This window comes from Diceros bicornis, chromosome 33 (genome assembly GCF_020826845.1).
Source record: "Diceros bicornis minor isolate mBicDic1 chromosome 33, mDicBic1.mat.cur, whole genome shotgun sequence".
NCBI classification, from domain to species: domain Eukaryota; kingdom Metazoa; phylum Chordata; class Mammalia; order Perissodactyla; family Rhinocerotidae; genus Diceros; species Diceros bicornis.
The window spans coordinates 32,070,253-32,090,078 of record NC_080772.1 but is presented as its reverse complement, the minus strand read 5'-3'; the positions used below and the strand labels follow the sequence as shown (position 1 = coordinate 32,090,078).

At 39.6% G+C, this 19,826-nt stretch overlaps 1 protein-coding gene across 1 annotated transcript; it reads left to right on the top strand.

Annotated features, from left to right (window-relative positions):
* The first annotated feature begins 316 nt into the window (after positions 1–316).
* FABP12 (fatty acid binding protein 12) lies at positions 317–8,110 on the top strand. Its single transcript, XM_058528999.1, has 4 exons — positions 317–389; positions 1,923–2,095; positions 4,073–4,174; positions 8,006–8,110. Exons 1-4 carry the CDS (start codon positions 317–319, stop codon positions 8,108–8,110), a joined length of 453 nt encoding a protein of 150 aa, XP_058384982.1.
* Positions 8,111–19,826: the final 11,716 nt, after the last annotated feature.

The following is a 19,826-nucleotide window of genomic DNA, read 5'->3' as shown; positions in this document are numbered from 1 at the left end:
TATGGAAGGAACTAGAGAGAATTTGTAATTTGTAATATCTAGTTTTGATCCTAAATTAGAGATGGAAAAATTATATCTAGTCCTCCTAAAAACTGTAGTATGTTTCCATTTTCATCCTGACTTACATTTGAGAGGGCTTTTCTTCTTTAGACGGTATTAAGGGAGCATGAAAGGATTAGAGTCCCTTATTTTTTTCCCTGACTGTTCTGTGCTATCTACCAGCATTGTCCTAAGAACAGGTTCCAATACTATTTCAGAGAACACCAATATACTCATCCATATAATGCTATTTTTCTTTAAGATCAACTTAGACAGAATGGTTGATCAGCTCCAGGGAACATGGAAAGCCATTTCTTGTGAAAATTTTGAAGAATATATGAAGGAACTGGGTGAGCCATGTTTACTTGTGTATCACATCCAGTAAAAACGGGAGCTCTGACAGCACAGGACTTAATCTGTATGAAATTAGATTATTCTTAGACCCCTCCCTCCAATTTTTCACATAGAAACAATAAATATTGCTTCGGCACCTAGATATAGTTCTGTGCAAAACTAGGTTGGGAATGACATAATCCCCGCCCTCATGTAATTTACCATGGATTTACATAGATAAAACGTGCATATGCCATATACTAAACAGCAAATGATTTTAATAAATAACCATTTTGCAAGCATTTGCTTTTGATCTTTAAGGGATCTTCAGAATAGATCTTGTTTTCCAGCTTCTGATGGCTGCTGGCATTCCTTGGTGTGTGGCCGATCTTTGCTCCCGTTATCACATTGCTTTCTCCTTTCTGTAGTCTAATATCCAGCTTCCTCTTCTTATAGGAAAAGTTTCTTCTTATAAGGAAACTTGTGATTACATGTGAGGTCCACCTAGATAATCCAGAATAATCTCCCCATCTCATGATCCTTACATTAACCATATCTGCAAAGTCCCCTGAGGATGTGAACATCTTTGGAGGCCATTATCTAATCATATCTTGTCATCATGTTTCACAATATGAATTCCACAAACCATATTATAGTATTTCCCCAATTTATCTTCTCTTAGCAATTTAACTTAGGTATTGCTGTATGTATAATGTTATTTCTATAGGAAATACTCCTTTACGTATTGCATAAAGCTGTGTGCACAAGGATGTTCACTATAGCATTATTTATAATAACAAAAAATGGAAACAAACTAAATGCCCATCCATAGGGGGACAGATAAAAAAATTTTGGACTATACATGCTATGGAATATTCTATGGTTATGACAAAAATATATATCTATATGTACTGACATGGAAAATCTCCAAGACATACACGTAAGGGGAAAAAGCAAGTTGGAAAACAATAGTTATATTATAAAATTTATATTTTTTAGAAACTTATATATATAGTGGTGAAAGTTGCACAACATTGTGAATGTACTTAATGCTACTGAATTGTATAGTTTAAAATCGTTAAAATGTTAAATAAATTCTATAAGTATTTAACTACAATAAAAAACATAATAGAGAAAATAAACTCTATATATGTGTACTTATACAAATGCAAGTGAAGAGATAAGGATCTGGAAGAATCCATGCGAAAGTATGTTGTTTGTATGTAAATCAACATATTTTTTAAAAAGGGAGATGTTCATAGTTTTAATCCAATTTTCAAAGAGGTCTATGGACCAACAAGATTAATAACTACTGGACTAGAGAAACATGACAATTGCTACACAAAAACTAGAGACTGATATTTTTTTCTGCAAATACAATCTATTTTAACATATAATGGTGGCACTACCAGCTTTAGATATTTGAATTCATGCAGCACTAAATCTGTTTAACTCATAAGTCTCCTAGTTAAGAAAGAATTATACGGCTAACGTGAGTTCTTGGAGCCGACAACAGATTTAACCATTGCGTTCTTTTATCTGGTTTCCAGGAATAGGAAGAACCAGCAGGAAACTTGGCTGTCTGGCAAAACCCACTGTGACCATCAGTACAAAGGAAGATGTGATCACTATAAAAACCAAAAGCATCTTTAAAAATAATGAGATCTCCTTCAAACTGGGAGAAGAGTTGGAAGAAACCACACCAGGTGGCCATAAAACCAAGGTGAGGCCTTCAACACTCTTTCAGATAAATTTCATGAATGTTAATTTGAAATCATCCTAAATAAGAAATTATAGCAAACATATCAAAAATCTGTGTTAGATAAACTTTGGGCTAAAACCTAGGTCTGAGGACCATAAATTTTAATATATACACAAATCTTCTGGGATGCTTGTGAAAAATGCTTCCTTCTAGGTCCCATCCCTGGAGGCTCTGATATCTAGGGTGGGCACCTGAAAATTGTATTTTTAGCAACAATTCTGATGCAGGTGATCAGCAGACCACATTTTGAGAGTTATTTCTCTAGATTGTCTCTCAGAAACAAAAGTTCTGCCTTTCCATTTTGGAGCATTTTGACACATAAAATTATGATGAATAAAACTTATATTAGCTGGTATAGGAGAGATTATGCCATGGTAAAACATTAATCACAAGCTCTCAGTGGCTTAACACAATGGGGATTTATTTCTAACTCATAGTACATATTCAGTGTTGGGGTGGAGTTGGGGAAATTTGTGTATGTGTAGGGAGGGGGTGGGAATTCGGGGCATAGCGTATCTGCCCCTCTTAATTTCTCAGGGACCCAGGCCCAAGGAGGTTCAACTACCTTGTAGCTGGACAATCAGGTACTTGGGGTCTCCTCAGTCAACAAGATAGGGAAAGATACAATGGGGTTTTTATTGCCTCAGCCTGGAAGTGACACACACAGTTTCTTCGATCTTATGGGCTGCAACTGGAATACATAATTTACTTTTTATTTATATTTTATCTTTATTGTAAGTTCCCCCCTTCCAGAATGTAAGCTCCTCAAAGATAAGATTTCTTGTCTGTTTTGTTTCACAGAACCCAGTGCTTGTTGCGTAATAGTTGCTTGATAGATATTTGTTGTTTGAATGAATGAACTCAATAGAGGATTGTTAAACTAGATGGAGGGTGATGTCCTGATAAAAGGAACTAACACATCACATTAATAGATAGTTGCTAAATAATGTGAGACTTCAAATTCCTGTACAATATAAAACGAAAGAAGAATTTTGACCTAAAATGTTTAATAAACATATCTGTGCTAAATTTTCAAAAATCTGCTAGAATAAAAAGGCTAGAAAATACAGGAGAACAGAAGGAAAATTTAGTGACCATCATCATCTCTGCCACAGAATAGAACGGTAAATAGTTTTGGTAGAAGGCCCAACTCAGTGGAAATGCAAGCTCTGAGATGTATGCAACCCAATGATTATACAATGCGATGTTGCAGTACAGTAGAGTTTAATCAGAGATATCTCTAAACTTTATGATATATAATATAACGGAGGAAGATGCAGACTCTGGCTCGGGACCACCTGGGTGTGAATCCCACCTCCGACACCAATCCACTGTGTGAATTTGGGGAAGTCACAGAACCTTGCTGGCTCAGTCTTTTCATTTGCAAAAGTGGATAACAATAGTACTTACCTCATAAGCTTGTTGTGAGGATTACGTGAATCAATATATGCAAATCTCTTTGAAGAGTGCCTCACACCATAGTGCTACATAAGTGGTAACTATCGTTGTGATTATTATTATCATTTTAATTATTTTTATATTGTTGGGGTAAAAAGAGGAAATGGGACTTCTCTCCTTTAAGTAAGATCTTACAGTGGGAGTTTGAATTAGCTTCACGTGTATTTTTAAAGTTGAAACTTACTTGTGATTCTTTATGCAACAAGATCATACTTTGCCTATACAATAAAATATAAAAAAGAATATTTTACTTACCCTTCGCAATTATATTATGTTTCTTACTCTTATAAAACTATTTTTTGCCAGAAGAATCAGCCAACAAATTTACTGTTGACAAAGTCTTAAAATAAATGGAATTGTAAACACCATTCTAAAACTATCTGAGAATAGCAAAACAACTGAAAAGAGTTTGCCACATGATAAAATTTTAGAGTTCAAGCATGACAATCTGAGCTGAATTTGGTTTTGTGTGTTTTTCAGAGTATGGTAACCTTAAATAATGACTCTTTGGTTCAGGTTCAGGATTGGGAAGGCAAAGAGACCACTATAACGAGACGGTTGGTAGATGGGAAAATGGTGGTGGTGAGTGAGCTGTTTCTCATTAGTTTTTTCACCTATTATAACGTCTAGATATAAAATCACTCAAATAGCTTGTTTTAAAACAATGGAGGTGAATGTAATTTTTCTTTTCCTCTTGCTTTATAAGAGTGGGGGAAAACATTGGCAGATAGACATATCATCATCAATATTATAAAATGTGCATGGATTGAGGAACTAAAAACCTAAAGGGAATTTAAGAAATTGTCTTGCCTGTCCTTTGACTTGTCTGTAAGCCAAAACAAGCATGTACTTTTGCAATAAAGATTTCAGCAGGAATTGAGAGTTGTTGCTAAACTTATGCTCCACCCCAGGATTAATTTCTCACTGTTTTCCAGGTCAACACCAAAGAACAGTGTGAAAAGGAAACTTAAACTAGGGATGCAAAGCTTAAATAGTGTCTATTTGGTGTAAGGATGAATTGACACAAATAAAAACTAACATTTACATGGCTACCACATCCCCATGTTTTCATATATTATTTACCCAACCCTCACAATAATCCTGTGAGATAAGATTTATTAGCCCACTTCACAGGTGAGAAAATTGAGATTCAAACACTGACTTACCTAAGGATATTGAGCTAGAAAAATGTGGTGCCAGTATTAAAATCCAGGTTGGCTTAATTCCAAAGTCTATACTTTTTTGAGTCTATCCTGCTCCCTCTCAGCATCGCTTCCCAGGTCATGTCTCTTGCTTCTACAGAGTGGTGGGAAATATGTCAACTCTTCCCCTTCCCCCATACCCCCACCTCCACCAAAATGAATAAAAAGGTAATTTAGGACATAATATAAAATAAGTTCTAAGGGAATATGCAATAATTGTGTGGAAGTAAAAAAAAAAATCTATCCTCATTTCTCACCACCCCCCCATATCCTTTATAATTAAGTGTTTGCTCACCTGTTCTGATAAAGAGCTGTGATTTTCTGATTTTGTCTATCTATTTATCTCCTTGCTTAAAACTTTGAAAACTTTTGCCTTTCTCAAGTGGGAGGACATCCTTCATGATTTCTTGTAAGGCAGGTCTAGTGGCAATGAGCTCCCTCAGCTTTTGTTGGTCTGAGGAAGCTTTCATTTCTCCATCATATCTGAAGGGCAATTTCACTGGATAGAGTATTCTTGGCTGAAAGTTTTTGTCTTTCAGTATTTTGAATATTTCACTCCATTCTCTCCTGGCCTGTAAGGTTTCTGCTGAGAAACCCACTGAAAGCCTGGTGGGGGTTCCTTTGCAGGTTATTTTATTCTCTCTTGATGCCCTTAATATTTTTTCTTTGTCATTGACTTTTGACAATTTTACTATTATATGCCTTGGAGAAGGTCTTTTTGCACTGATGTAATTAGGAGTTCTATTAGCGTCATGTACTTGTAAGTCCAGTTCCTTCCCCAGGTTTGGGAAGTTCTCAGCTATTCTTTCTTTGAACAAGCTCTCTGCTCCTTTCTCCTTCTCTTCGCCTTCTGGGATCTTATGTTACTTTTCCTAATTGAGTTGGATATTTCTCAAAGGATTTCTTCATTTTTTAAAAAATCTTAGTTATCTCTCTGCCTCCGCCTGAATGATTTCTAGGTTTCTATCTTTGAGCTCACTCATTCTCTCCTCCACAGGGTCTGCTCAACTTTTTTGCTTCTACGTTATTTTTTATTTCTTTAAGTGTGTTCTTCATCTCTAGAATTCCTGTTTGGTTGGTTTTTTTTAGAGTTTAAATCTCTTTGGTGAAATTTTCCTTCTGTTCATTAATTTTATTCCTAAGGTCATTGAGCTGTCTTTCTGAGTTTTCTTGTAACTCACTGAGTTTCTTCATGACAGCTATTTGAATTCTCTGTCAGTTACATTGTAATCTTCTGTGAATTCAAGTTTGGTTTCTGGAGAGCTGTCTTCCCCCTTCTGTTCTGCAGTGTTACTGTAGTGCTTCGTGGTCTTTGATGAACTGATCCTCTGCCAGTGCATTTGTGGTAGTAATCACCTTTCTTATTTGGGTACAGCTTTGGTTACTTTGGTTCTGAGCTGCTTCTGGTTGTATTTGAGAGCCTGCACTTTCCACCCTCCACTCTCTCTGCTAGAGGCATCATCAGTGCCCTCCTCTGAGGTTGTTGGTGCCTTGCTGCTTATGACGTCACTGCAGTCTCAGGTGTCACCACTGGAGTCACCAGGCTGTGAGCACTTCTGCTGCTTCCAGGGTTGACTGGGACTCATGTTCCCCAACGTCCTTTCTGTGGGCTCTCCATGGGCTCTCCATGGGCTTGGTGCTGCTGCCCCATGCACCACTTGCACTGCTGCTCCCAGGTTACCTGGAGGTGCTGGTAGCACCGCTGCCAGGGGTGCTGGGTTCATAGATGTCACTGTTGCTGTTGGGGGCCCAGGTTCTTGTACACATCCCCTGCTGCTGGTAGACCTGGTGTCTGGTGTGCCACCATTGGGGGCTGGGTCTCAGGTTCTGCTGTGGTTCCTGAAGCCTCAGGTTGCAGGTGCCACCTGCCATGGCTGGGGGAGGAGTAGGAGCTAAGCTGCACATGTTGTTGCTGGCCCTGCAGTCTCTGGTTGCTGGTGCCCAATGGTGTGCTCTTTGAGACCTCAAGTCAGGGCACCCTGCTCCTGCTGGTGAAATCTGAGTTTTGGTTGCTGTCCCCACTGCTGGAGAGACCCGGGCCACTGCTAGGGGAGAAGGAAGGGGCTGGGTCACCAGCTCTGCTCTGTGTCCTGAAACCTCAGGACATGTGTGCCACCCACCGCCACCTAGGGGTGGAGAGGCCAAGCCACAAGTGCCACATTTGCCTGTGGTTGCTGGCATGCATGCTGGTGTGAGGATACGCATCTTGGATCTCCACTGCTAGGGGAGTCAGGGGGCTGCTTCCCTAGTTCCACTGTGTCCTGGAGGTCCAGTCCACCCACCTTCAGATGCATAGATACACGGATCTCTCAGGTGTTCTGGTGTTCTGTGCAGGGAGTCCTTTTTTTTGGTCACTGGATGATGTCTGACGGGTTGTAACTCAGAGGGGAGAGACAAAGGGGACGACTCACTCTGCCGTGATGCTGACGTCACTCTCTGCCCTCATTTCTTAATGATGTGTTATTTTTTCTTTCAACAATGAAGAGTGCATTTCCTTATAAAGTAAGAAGTGGAGGACTAACATTATTTATTTTACTGCTTTTTATAATGACATCAACCACTAAACAGATAGATTTATAGTTCCTTAGGAAGAAAATTAGATTTAGAATCCAGAGATGTGATTTTCCTTCTCTGCCACTCAGTACTTATATCACTTTGGACAAGTCATTTATCCTCTCCAAGATTCAAGTTCCCTGCCTTCAAAATGTAGAAAGTGTTTTCACAGTTTTTTTGAGAGAATTAAATAGCATCATGTATATACCCGTGCTCTGAAACCATAAAATACTACATCGATGTAAGTTACTATTAGCGTTTGAAAAGTGTAGAGTATGTAAAATAGCAAAAATGCTTCAATGTAGGCATTTAAAGTGTTTTAATAAAGACTTTAAATTCCTACAAATACACTTTGTTTTTTTGTATATATATGTACACACACAAATTTATATACACACACATCATATATACTGTACATATATACACACCATATATAATATATGATTTGCCATATATGTGTGTGTGTGTGTATATATATATACATAAATATATATATGGCAAAATCAGCCAACAAATAGTTGCTATCTGTAATTGTCTGTACAGATCTCTTTCCAAGATTTTTAAGGAATGTATGTATGGATATTACTTAGTTTGCGTTTTTCTAAACGTCAGTTTCACCAACAATACTGAAATATCTTATCTTTTGTCTGCCTTCTAGGAAAGCGCCGTGAACAGTGTTATCAGCACTTGGATGTATGAGAGAGTACAGACAAACTCGGTCTCCAACTCTCAAGCACTCCCAAACTGTGATCCAAACTGCTGAGGTGGTTTAGATATGACTCTGAAGTAAAATACTACAACTGCTGACACAAGAGAGCCTTTGCACAAGTGTCAACATTTGGCTGCCCTGTTGAACATGCCTGTGTCACGTAGGACCTTGGCATTGGCAGCCATGAGAAGCCAGGACGATGTATCTTTTTCAATGCGGGGCTGCTGTAATACATTCAGAGTGGCACTTCGTGTTGATTTTCTTCTTGTTAAGCATATTATGTCAATCCTTTAAATTCATAGCATGATCTGTGCTATATTGGGAAAATAATGTTAATTTTTTAATAAACTAGTTAGGACATAGTGTGCCTCAAAAGTTACACCTCAACTTATGTGAAAGGGTAATAAACAGATCTGGAACCAGTCTAATATAATACCAAACTATTTTTACAGAGAACACCATAACCGCTACCACTATCACTGACAGCCAATACAGAGGAGAATATTCTGTTTTATTAGCACCGAACCTTAGGCACTTTAGGCCAGGAATGGATTTCAGAAACCATGTGGACTGATCACTTCATCTCTTAGATGGAGAAACAGGCCCAAATTGGTTAACTGCACTTCAATATCACCCCACTGGTTTCAGGAGGAATTGGAACTAGAATTCATGCTTCCTAATTATTCACCTCACAACTGTAACAAAGGGAATTTAGGTAGAAACAGGTTCACAGTGTACAGTTATGAATCAACTGTAACACTACATCTAACGAATTAATAAACAAGCCTCCGTGTGTCTTAAAATGTGTGGCAGGAGGCCACAGCTTAGTCCAGGTGTGGATGTGGAGTTTGGCCATTTGAACATGTGGCCTGTCATTTGCCTGAATTGACACATAGGGGATCTTGATGCTCTGGTCAAAGTGAGAGAAGTGCTTGTTTATTTTTTGGTGTACTGAAATGATGAGGAAGACAACCAAAGGCATAGAGAAACATCCTTCTGAGCTGCTTGGACTGCACAAAGAGGGGATTCCAGGCAGAGTTGGAAGGGGCATGTGCAACTCTGCGGCAGGGCCCAGGTAATAGCCTGCAGCACGGAGGCGAGAAAGAAGCATCCTCCCTGTCAGGATGGACCCCAGCACTGCTCTGACATCTCAAGGGGCAGTGTCTCTGGGAGCTTCACAAACAGGGCTCCTGGTTTCGATGTTAGGGTTTCCTGTCTTCTGTGGAAGGAAGACACTCTTGTAGGCAGCAGAGTCAGTGCAGGAAGCCTTGTGGTGAAGGGATAGTTATCAGACACCAGCAGAATACAGGCAGGATACCCCTGATGACCCCCAGGAACCCCTGGGGCAGGGAGCAGGGGTGAACTTTGCAAGGGACTGGAGTTCTACATGAGCGAGTGCAGCCATGACATTTGGATAACGATGTTAATATGATTTTGTAAACAATCTGATGAAGTCTAGAGACTTTTGTCTACCCCCCCCCCCAAAAAAAAAACCTCAGAAAAATACAACAGCAGCTACGGTTTTCAGAAGAAGTAAGCAGCACGCCTACCTTCTTCCCACCCCCTTTACCTGACTGACAATCATTAAAATAGAAAGTCACTCACTGTGACTGACGGAAGTGGAGCGTCCCTCAGGTGTGGTCGGGCAATCCATCTCAAACCAAACCGAACCAGACTCACCGCTGCTCTGAAGAGATACTGTGGTTCAGGATTCACTGCACACTCGCCATGCACCAGGCACAGCATGAGAACTGGGGATGGAGGAGAGCTGAGTGCTCACTGCCCCTGACTGACTCAGAAGAGAAGGGACCTACTGGGAAAGTATCACTTGAGCATGCCAATCTCAGGGAATTTGTAAATAACAGGTTGAAAAACAAATGTTTCCACCTAGAGAGGAAGATCTGGTACCACTTTCTGGGTGAATAATTGCCTTGCCCTGGAGGGAAGAAAACCAGCACTAAGGGTGTAGACGGAGCAACAAGGGGACCGCGGTTGGGGCGGGAGGCGCCCGGATGGGCTCGTGTGTGCTGTTTTCTTCGGACGCCTGTCCTGGAGTGTCCATCCTTCTCTGTTGCAGCCTCAGTACAGTTTGCACCAATTCAGTTCAATAATCGTTATTCAGGATATTTAGGGAATGGAGAGTTATTCCTAGAGAGGCGTAACTTATTCTTCCTAAGCTGGGAAAAGTTTGGGTTTTTAAAAAATCACATTCGTTGATTCAGATTCGGCCAAAATATTACTAGAATAGAAATCAGAGAGCCAGCCCTGATGGCCTAGTGGTTAAAGTTCGGCATGCTCCGCTTGGGTGGCTGGGGTTCCCCTCCGGGTCACAGAACCACACCACCCATCTGTCAGTTGCTATGCTGTGGAGGCGGCTCACATAGAACTAGAACAACTTACAACTACTACAACCATGCACTGGGGCTTTGGAGAGGGAAAAAAAAAAAAGAGGAAGATTGGCAACAGATGTTAGCTCAGGGTGAATCTTTCCCCGCAGAAAAAAAAAAAAAAAAAGAAAAAGAAATTAGAAAACCCTGGGTTACAGAAAGAGAGGATATTTTGATTTTACTTAAACAGTGAAGTTAGCGATGTTGAGTATTTTCTGTCTAGTGAATAAGTGTGGGGAAACAATGTTCCATTTGAATAATTTAGTTGACAATAATCTAAGATGAAAAATAAAATTATAACAATGATAAAAGACTGTTTTTTGAGTAGTTATTAAGAGCCAGACACTGTTTATAGCACTTTCTATGCCTACCTCATCTTCCCTTCTGTGACGTATTTACAAAGGTATAAAATAAGACACAGAGGTTAAATATTTTGCCTAAAGTTCCTCAGCTGATCAATACCAGGGCCAGAGTTCAAAACTAGGTTTCTGTGACTCCAAGTCTATGTTCTTTAACCATGGTGCCAGAATGCCTCTCCAGGAAGCAAGGTAAATATTGTGAGAGTTTCTGTTAGAGTCTTTCTATGTGATAATAAGTATGATAAATAAATGCACAAATAAAACCATAACCTGAGACACCAGCCCTACCTAAACCCTCAGACCCAGAGCTGATTAGAGATTACCTTTTGGAGTAGAACATTTAAGAAGCAGAAAACAGCCAAACCATGACTAATTCTGTATAAGACAGATCTGTCAGGAAATTCTTGCTCAATTCACTAAACAAAAGGAATAAAAGCTAAGAATCTGACACCATAGGAATTGGACTAAGAGAAAGAGAAGGTCCAGTAAGTTTTAGCTTACTACTTATAGACGAGAATTATGTTGGGAATAAGTTGAGAATACAGTTACATGTTATAATTTGGGAAATTTTCATATTGACACAGTGTGGAGATGTCGTAAAAATATACTTTTAACTCTAGGCAGGGATCTGAGGATCTTCAATTAGAATTTCTCATTTAAGAGACTAGGGAACCGAGGTACTCTTGAAAAGGGTGGTGACAAGGTCTTGCCTGTGGTCATCCCGGTTCTGAGTGACCACTGGCGTGCTGTGTGGATTTGCTCTTAGCAATTACCGTAGACCATATGGAGTCCACCGGAAAGAATCAGAAGAAAACTGAAGTCCCCATTATAGACCAACTTTAACCAGCATTGTTGATGAGATATGACATTTAATCAAACTAATATACTGAATTTAGTCCAGCACCAGATGTAAATACAACTCTTGCTGCCAGAAAGACTCATTTTAACTTCCTTGTTTCATGATATGAGCACTTCTTTGCGTACCCTGTAAAAATTACTGACTTAACTTTGTTTACCAGCAATTTTCAAACATTTTTTTTCAATCAATGGACGCTATTGCCAAATAAATTGCATGCAGAGCAATAATGTGTAAAACACATCAATGCAGAACCCTCCTGTCTGTGCGGGAGGTCCCAGAACCCCATGAATGATTTCATTGGCCTTTCCCATGCTCAAGGAAGGCCCTAGAGGACACCTTTAATTCACTTCCTGTCTGCTGGCAGCCACTTTTATGAGAAACCTCGTGGGGTTGGGACCCAGACCTCTGAGGAGTCTCTAGATGGCTAGTGCTCTTGTCTCTGATGCGGTGCCATGAGGCTGGTTCTGAGAAGCTTGCTAAACGGTGGCCTGAAATCAACTGCAGCTCCTGGAAACTCCTGCTGCTGGCAGACTGAAGAAATATGGCTGGGGTCATGCTGATAGGAACAAACAACATGACAGCTGAGTAAAGATATGAAAGAGTTAGGGAATGAGCCAGGCATACAAGCAGATCAATTAGGAAGCTCTAACAATATTTCAGGCACATGATCATGGTGACTTGCAATGCGGATGGCAAGAAGTCATAGGATTTGGGATAGATTTCTAAGTTAGATTTAACAGAATTTACCGATGGATTGATTTTGAAAGGAGAGAGTGAAGAGTGATTTAAAACTATTTGGTCTTAGATATTAGAAAGATGCATGTCATTAAGTGACATTACGTCTAAACTATGCCAGAACGGTTGTCTGATTTTATAAATTCACTGCAAAACTAAACAGAGCAAGCCAGAACCAACTAAGCTGATCCCAAAAAGCGGCTAATTTATTTATTTAGAAAACATTAGAGAATTCCCTTTCTGGCCAAGATAGAGTAGCAGGGGTCAAATTTACCTGCCACCTGAATCAACAAAAAAAGGAACAAGTTATCTGAAACAATGGTTTTCAGGACACAGGACTTCAGGGAAAAAGAACAGGGATCCAGAGAGAAGGGAAACACGTGAGTGAGCCCAGTCATTGTCCCAGTCTCTTCGTGTACTCAGAGGGGTACCAGCACCAGCTCAGCAGCATGCCCTCTCCTCAGAAGTCTAGTCCCAGCTTCACGGGATGCCTCCTCCAAGCTTTTAAATTCTAAAAGCCCATTCCTTTCCCTTTGCCCCTGCAGCCATAGGGGTAGTAGCTGAGTCCTGCTGTTCACTATCTCTGTGTTACCTCCGTTTAGCTTTTTTAGTTCTCTAATACCAGCTTCAACAATTCCTGATATTAAAATCTCTCTGCTGTGTGGTTTCTACTTGTTCTGACTGTTGTAGAATGGCTATGTGTCCAGCAATGTACGAAGTCATTTACACTTCTGCCTTACAGAAGTTGAATGATTTCCCCCAAGGTTATGAAGATGCGAATGGCCCATCCAGGATCCAAGATTACCTCATTATGAAGGCTTTGCTCTCCATCAATCACTAAGTAACACTGTAGTTGGATAAAAGGCTTTGCAAGAAAACTAAGGCTTTTAGCATTGCTCCTGGGATTAGGGGTAAAGCCAGGGGTATTTCTATTTATGTGTTACTTTTTACTTTAAATGATATTGAAGACTAGAGAAGGGATGGGAGAAGAATTTGATCTCACGAATTCTATAAATATTATTTCCACACCTATTATCAAAAATTGGGACTTGCTGTTTGGTTTTTGGTGGTGGTGTTTGTGGCGACCCTTGAGTACCAAGCACAAGCTTGTCAAATGTGGAACATAGGAGCTCTTACATGCAAGATGTAACATCTTGTGTTTGGCAATCTTTATTTTGCTAGTTCCCTTGAGGAGAATCTGTTTCAAAATAGTAAAGTCCTGGTAGGCCCTCAACTTGCAAACACTTGGCTGATGTAGAGCACCTCAAGTCAGCATGATTTTGAATCTAGATTTTAGCTCCTTTCTTCCCTTGCAATACTCCCCTTCATTTTTTTTCTCTTTTGTTTGTTTCCTAGAGAGTTATCGTTTCCTATACAAATATAAGAGTATAGAGAGTTAACATGTTGTGGTACTGATGGGAATCAACATCTCTTCCCAATTCTCTATTCCCAGCATCTACCTCCATTCCCACTACTTAAGGACTAGCAAAGGGGCAAAGCTATACCCTCTCCCACATTAGGAGCTCAAATACATTTTCCTAAAGAACAATGTTATGAAAATGGAGGGTATGCATTATTGAAATGAGCTTGTAATCAGACTATACTGCATGTAAAGATGAGATAAAAAGGAATTTGGGGACTTTGCTTCTAGCCATGATGTAGTGACAAGAATTAGACTTAGCCTCACACCCTAAATGGCTAGAATACTGGACAAAATACATGAAGCAGCTATTTTCGGATATTGGAGAACAGGAAATACAGGACCATGATACCTTAGAGAAGAGAAACACTTGAGGTGACCCCCTACCATTGCCCCAGTTTTTGGCCTAGGGACACTTCCCCAGTGGGCATGCAGGGAGAGGGATCATAAGAAGAGCACAATGGCCTCACTGAATTGAGGAGACAGAGACTGGAAGGTAGGGGGTTTGAAGCAGCTGGAAGACATGGGACAGGGTTCTAGAGAGGAAGGATCCATAGAAAAAAGGAGCTCTAGAAACCTGTATTAAGGGTCTCCTTTATCCTTGGTAAAATCCTTAGCTGCCCATACGTAGAGTAAAACTTCATAGGGCAGGGAAAGAATGACCAGAGGGCTGAACATTGAAGAGCTCATACAGGGAACGGAGTTGTTTAAGTTCTGGCCAGCCTGAGTGGAGATCCTCGGTACCCAACTAGGGCATTCAGAAGAGATCCCAGAAGGGTCCAGTCTTGGTACTAGGGCTAAACTATCCTGAGAGTAAAGATGAGGCTAGATCCACCTTAACAAAGCTTAAAAACAAGCCTTGGAAGGATTAAGCTGATCTGTCAGTAACTTAAATTCTTGTAAGAACAAAGACCAATACTCTTTAAAGAAAAACAAAATTCAGGCACTCAACAATATTACGTTCACAATGTCTATTCACCCAATCAAAAATTATTAAACACGACAATAAAAAGGAATGGAAAATGGGATCTATAATCAGGAAAATAAATCTTTCAACAGAAGCAGACCCTGAAATGAGAGATGATGGAATTAGCAGACACAGACTTTAAGATCACTTTACAAAATATAAATATGCTGACATGCTCAAGGATTTAGTAAAAATCTGAGCATAATGAGGAGATAAATGGAAGATAAAACTTCTAGAAATGAAAAGTACAATATCTGAAATGACTATTTGCTGGATAGAATTAAGAATAGAGTAGAAACTGCAGAAAGAAAGATTAGTGAACTTGAAGACATAGCAATAGAATCTATCCAGGCTGAAGCACAGACAGAAACGAAGACTGGAAACTGCTTTTGGCTAAAGAGAGCTCCCTCGTCCAAGTTTAAATATATCCCAGGAGGGAGGGGCAGCTGCAACCCAATGACTGTTTGATGTAGGAGTACCTTCATTCCAGGATGCGGTGACAGCTGTGAACCTCAGAAATCTACACTCTTAGCAGCTGTGGGGGCGGGGATGTGTGCCTCAGTCTGGAAAAAGGGAGAAAGCAGGACACTTCCACATCCACTACACTGTTTTGCTTTGTTTTGTTTTGTTTTAAGAATCTTGGAATTTACTATGGAGTGGTACAAAAAAACTCTGATTTATGCAAATCTCTCATGAAAAACCATTTAAAAAGAAAAATTCACAATGGTTTTTGTGTTTATTTTCAATGTAAGGCTTCTTCTAAATTCTCGTGTTTTCTAAAAGTTTGTAAAGTGAATTTACAATAACCATAAATTATTTAGAAACAAAGCTGCTTTACTTGATAAATAAACTCTAAAAGGGCAAGGATTTTTGTTGTCATTGTTAGTATTGGCTCATTGTTGTCTCCCAAGTATCTAGAAAGTGCTGAGTACACCCAGAAGTGCTAAGTAAATGCTGAATGAATAATCAACACAAGAATTGGGCTTTATTACACACAAAATAGTATTTCCTACTGTTTTCCTCAAGGTGGTGCTGTGTACAGTGTAAAGGGTCACTTAAGCAATGTCGTGTTTTTCCCTAAGGTAACCTTGGTATGCGATCAATTTTCTTTTAATATATGTCTTTTTTTCAACCTTCCTATCTTTTCAACCTCCTGATCTTTTAGATTTATGTTCTTTACTAGAAGGGGCTTATAAGATTGTTGGGGTATTGGCTTCCTTGCCTCTTCCTCCCACCACTTCTCTCTACCTAACTGTACAAGCAAACCTTCCTTTGCACCCTTCTTGAAAGATTCTACATATACTGCTTAACTTCCACCTACTATGTCTACTGTTTATTACAGAAGGATTTCTCTGATAGACTTTAATACATTTAATGTTAGATTTTCCATTTCTCTGTCTCTTGTTTTTTCCAAATGTTTATTGTCCAGTATTTTTCCTGGTTCACATTTTAAACTGACTAGTCTGTTTTCTTTTTGATAATAGCTTTATTGAGATATAATTGACATAGAATAACTGCACATATTAAGTTATACAATTTGATATGTTTTGACTTATGCATACACTGGTGAAACCATCACCACAATCAGGATAATGAACACATCCATGACTCCCCAAAGTTTTCTAATTCCCCTTAGAAATTCCACCCCAGTCCATCCTTTCCTCTCCCCACCCTACCATCTGAAGGCAACAATTGATGTGCTTTCTGTCACTAGAGATTAGTTTTTATTATCTAGAGTTTTATGTAAGTGGAATCATCCATTATTTACTCTTTTTCTTCTGGCATCTTTCACTTATCATAATTATGTGTATCATATTCATTCCTTTTTATTACTGCGTAGTATTTCATTGTATGAATATACCACAATTTATTTATTCACTCATTTATTGATGTACTCTGGGGTTCTTTTGAGTTTTTGGCTATTACAAATAAAGCTGCTATGAACATTTGGCCATAGACTTTTCGTGGATACTTTCATTTCCCTTGAGTAAATATCTAGGTGTGGAATGGCTGGATCATATGGTAAATGCATGCTCAACTTTTAAAAAAACTGTCAAACTATTTTCCAAAGTGGATATACTATTCAACACTCCCACCAGCAGTGTATGAAAGTTCGTTTCTTCACATCGTTGTCAACACTTGGCATGGTCAGTCTTTTTAATGTAGCTATTCTACTATGAGTATAGTGGTGACTGGCCTGTTTTTATCATTAATTTCTTATATTTAGATACATTTTCAATTTTTCACAAATTCCATAAAATCTTGTATATACTGATCTTAATTATTAGACATAAAAGAGAAAATATATGAAGGAAGAAAAATATGTCTTTTTTTTTCTTTTGGTGAGGAAGATTCGCCCTAAGCTAACATCCATTGCCAATCTTCCTCTCTTTTTTTGGTTGAGAAAGATTAGCCCTGAGCTAACATCCGTGCCCATCTTCCTCTACTTTATGTGGGACGCCACCACAGCATGGCCTGACGAGTGGTACGTATGTCTGTGCCCAGGATCTGAGCCTGTGAACCCCGGGCCCCTGAAGCAGAGTGCACGAATTCAACTGCTACACCACCAGGCCAGCCCCCATAAAAATAATTTTTAATATTGATATTATTATGGTGGGAGGGACCTATGGTGGCAAAAAGGCGAGGGCCCATGAAGGTCATCATGCTGCCCTGCTTCGATCCATTCACTTTCAATATATTCGCTATTGTTTGATGGATTCATTTATCACTAACCTTTGTGTTCCAATACTTGTTTAGGACAGTGAATTCTAGTAAACTCCCTAGAAGAACGCTGCCAGACATAAACTTTTGATTGTTTTCTATTCATTTGCAAAATGGTGGCCAATGGAATGTTTCTCATGTCATTTGCTTCCTTAGCTCCCTCTTTGTCCCCTAGTCCCCACCCTTTCCTGCGCACTCCAGAACACTCAAACAATATCAGGCAGATGGCCAAGGAAACCTATTATGGGATCAAATAATTATTTGCAGTTGCAAATTTCATTAATATTCAGCCATTCAAGCAATTATAGAAAAGGGGAAAGTTAAGTTAATGGTGGACCGCTGAAAAGCAATGATCTTTTAGGAAGATTTATGCAATTCCTGTCTGCCTGCCACACGTGTTTACCTTAAATGCGGAGTAAAGCAATGCGTAGAGAACCGCTGGAGAAATATCAGGAATCCTTCTGAAAATGCTGGTCCTCAAATCTGGGTGCCCCCTTGGCATCCCTAATCTCCAGTGAATTTTCCTATGCAATCGCCTATTCGGCAGATGAGTTTTCTACTTCCAACTTCAAATGTGAATGCCACAAAGTTCCAAAGTGTAAGTTTAAAATAAGAGAATAACAGATAATTAAAAAAAAAGAGAGAGACGCCTGAAAGCTGACAATTAGATAATATTTAAGATTGTCTTGTACCAACTTGAAGAGTAGGGTCTAGTTGTTTATTGCAATCCTACATTAAAAGGACTCTTGACTAGGGGCTTCAGGTATAATTTAGCAGATAATCCTGATTTAAATAGAGGTGTCGTTTTGGGGGGAGGTTCAATGTCAAAAATACAACTTACTGCTTTACCATCCATTTGGGGGCACCTTGGGAAGGGCTGACTTGATGACTACATCTGTTTTTTCATGCTCCACATTATCTTTCAAGGGTGTGTATTTCCCTCGTAAGCCACAGACTGGTTATTTCAACTTAGCATTTTTTTTTTGTAATTTAATTAAAATCTCCTTGTTTTTAGGAAATACTTCATACTCTTTCTGATTCGAAGAGTCTAGAAATCTAGACACTGGAGAGTTAACTGTATTTAGCTAATGAAGCCAAATGAGTTCAAATCTACTAGAGACTAAGTTTGAAGTCTTTTGCATAGCAGGCTTTTTGGAGGATCTATTTCACGACGATTGAACATGCATATTAAGGTGATTATAAAACTGTTTTGAAATGATAGTTTACATAGCTTTGATCAACATCATTGTCATCAACAAGGACAGTCCCTGCCCTCAAAGTGGGAGTCATAAAATAGGCTTAAGAAAAGTAGTCACCACAAAGCCATGGCTGCCTTGGGCCAAATCAGCGCTGGGACCTCAAATATTTTGAGTTCAGAGAAGAGACGGGGGTAAATTCTGGGTGGGAACAGTTGGGAACAGTTTCACAGAGGGGTTGAATCGTAAATGAGAGAAGGGATTCGAGAAGGGAATTTGGAAGAAGGCTGTGGTATAAACACAAGGAAGCAGGAATGGATCATCAGTAACCATTGATGAGAAAAAGAAATAATTGAATGTCAAGTTTTTCAATCATAGCGGACAGGAAGAGATAATTAGATGTAGCCTCCTAGCTCTCGGGAGGTAAGGTCTTATTACCCCATTTTGCAGATAGAACAACTGAGGCCAAAGTATCTAGAGAGGTTAAATGAGGTGACTAAGTCCTTAGTCCAGTGACTTTTTTTCAAACTTGACTGCTTAAGAACCACCTGAAGAGGGGCCGGCCCTGTGGCGTAAGCGGTTAAGTGCACGCGCTCTGCTGCGGCGGCCCTGGGTTCGCTGGTTCGCCAGTTCGGATCCCGGGCGCGAACTGATGCACCACTTGGCAAGCCATGCTGTGGCGGCATCCCATATAAAGTGGAGGAAAATGGGCACAGATGTTAGCCCAGGGCTAGTCTTCCTCAGTGAAAAAAGAGGAGGATTGGCAGATGTTAGTGCAGGGGTGATCTTCCTCACAAAAAAAAAAAAAAAAGAATCACCTAAAGGTATTTTTAAACTAGCCCAGGGCTAGTCTTCCTCAGTGAAAAAAGAGGAGGATTGGCAGATGTTAGTGCAGGGGTGATCTTCCTCACAAAAAAAAAAAAAAAGAATCACCTAAAGATATTTTTAAACATGTCAAACCCTAGGGAGCCTGACTCAGTAGGTGGGAGTGGACTTGACATTTCCACTTTTACAAGACCCTCAGATGGTCTCCAAATGTGGGAACATCATTTGGGAGGTGGTGCTTTGATGTAATAGGTCATTGGGGAACATCCTGTGCCATATTCTTATCTTAAGACTAATCCTG

Excerpts from the sequence above, each read along its gene's own strand:
- FABP12 (XM_058528999.1), top strand. The coding sequence starts at position 317 with ATGGTTGATCAGCTCCAGGGAACATGGAAAGCCATTTCTTGTGAAAAT. Across the intron at positions 390-1,922 it reads AGAATATATGAAGGAACTGG|GAATAGGAAGAACCAGCAGG; the intron begins GTGAGCCATGTT and ends TCTGGTTTCCAG. Across the intron at positions 4,175-8,005 it reads TAGATGGGAAAATGGTGGTG|GAAAGCGCCGTGAACAGTGT; the intron begins GTGAGTGAGCTG and ends TCTGCCTTCTAG.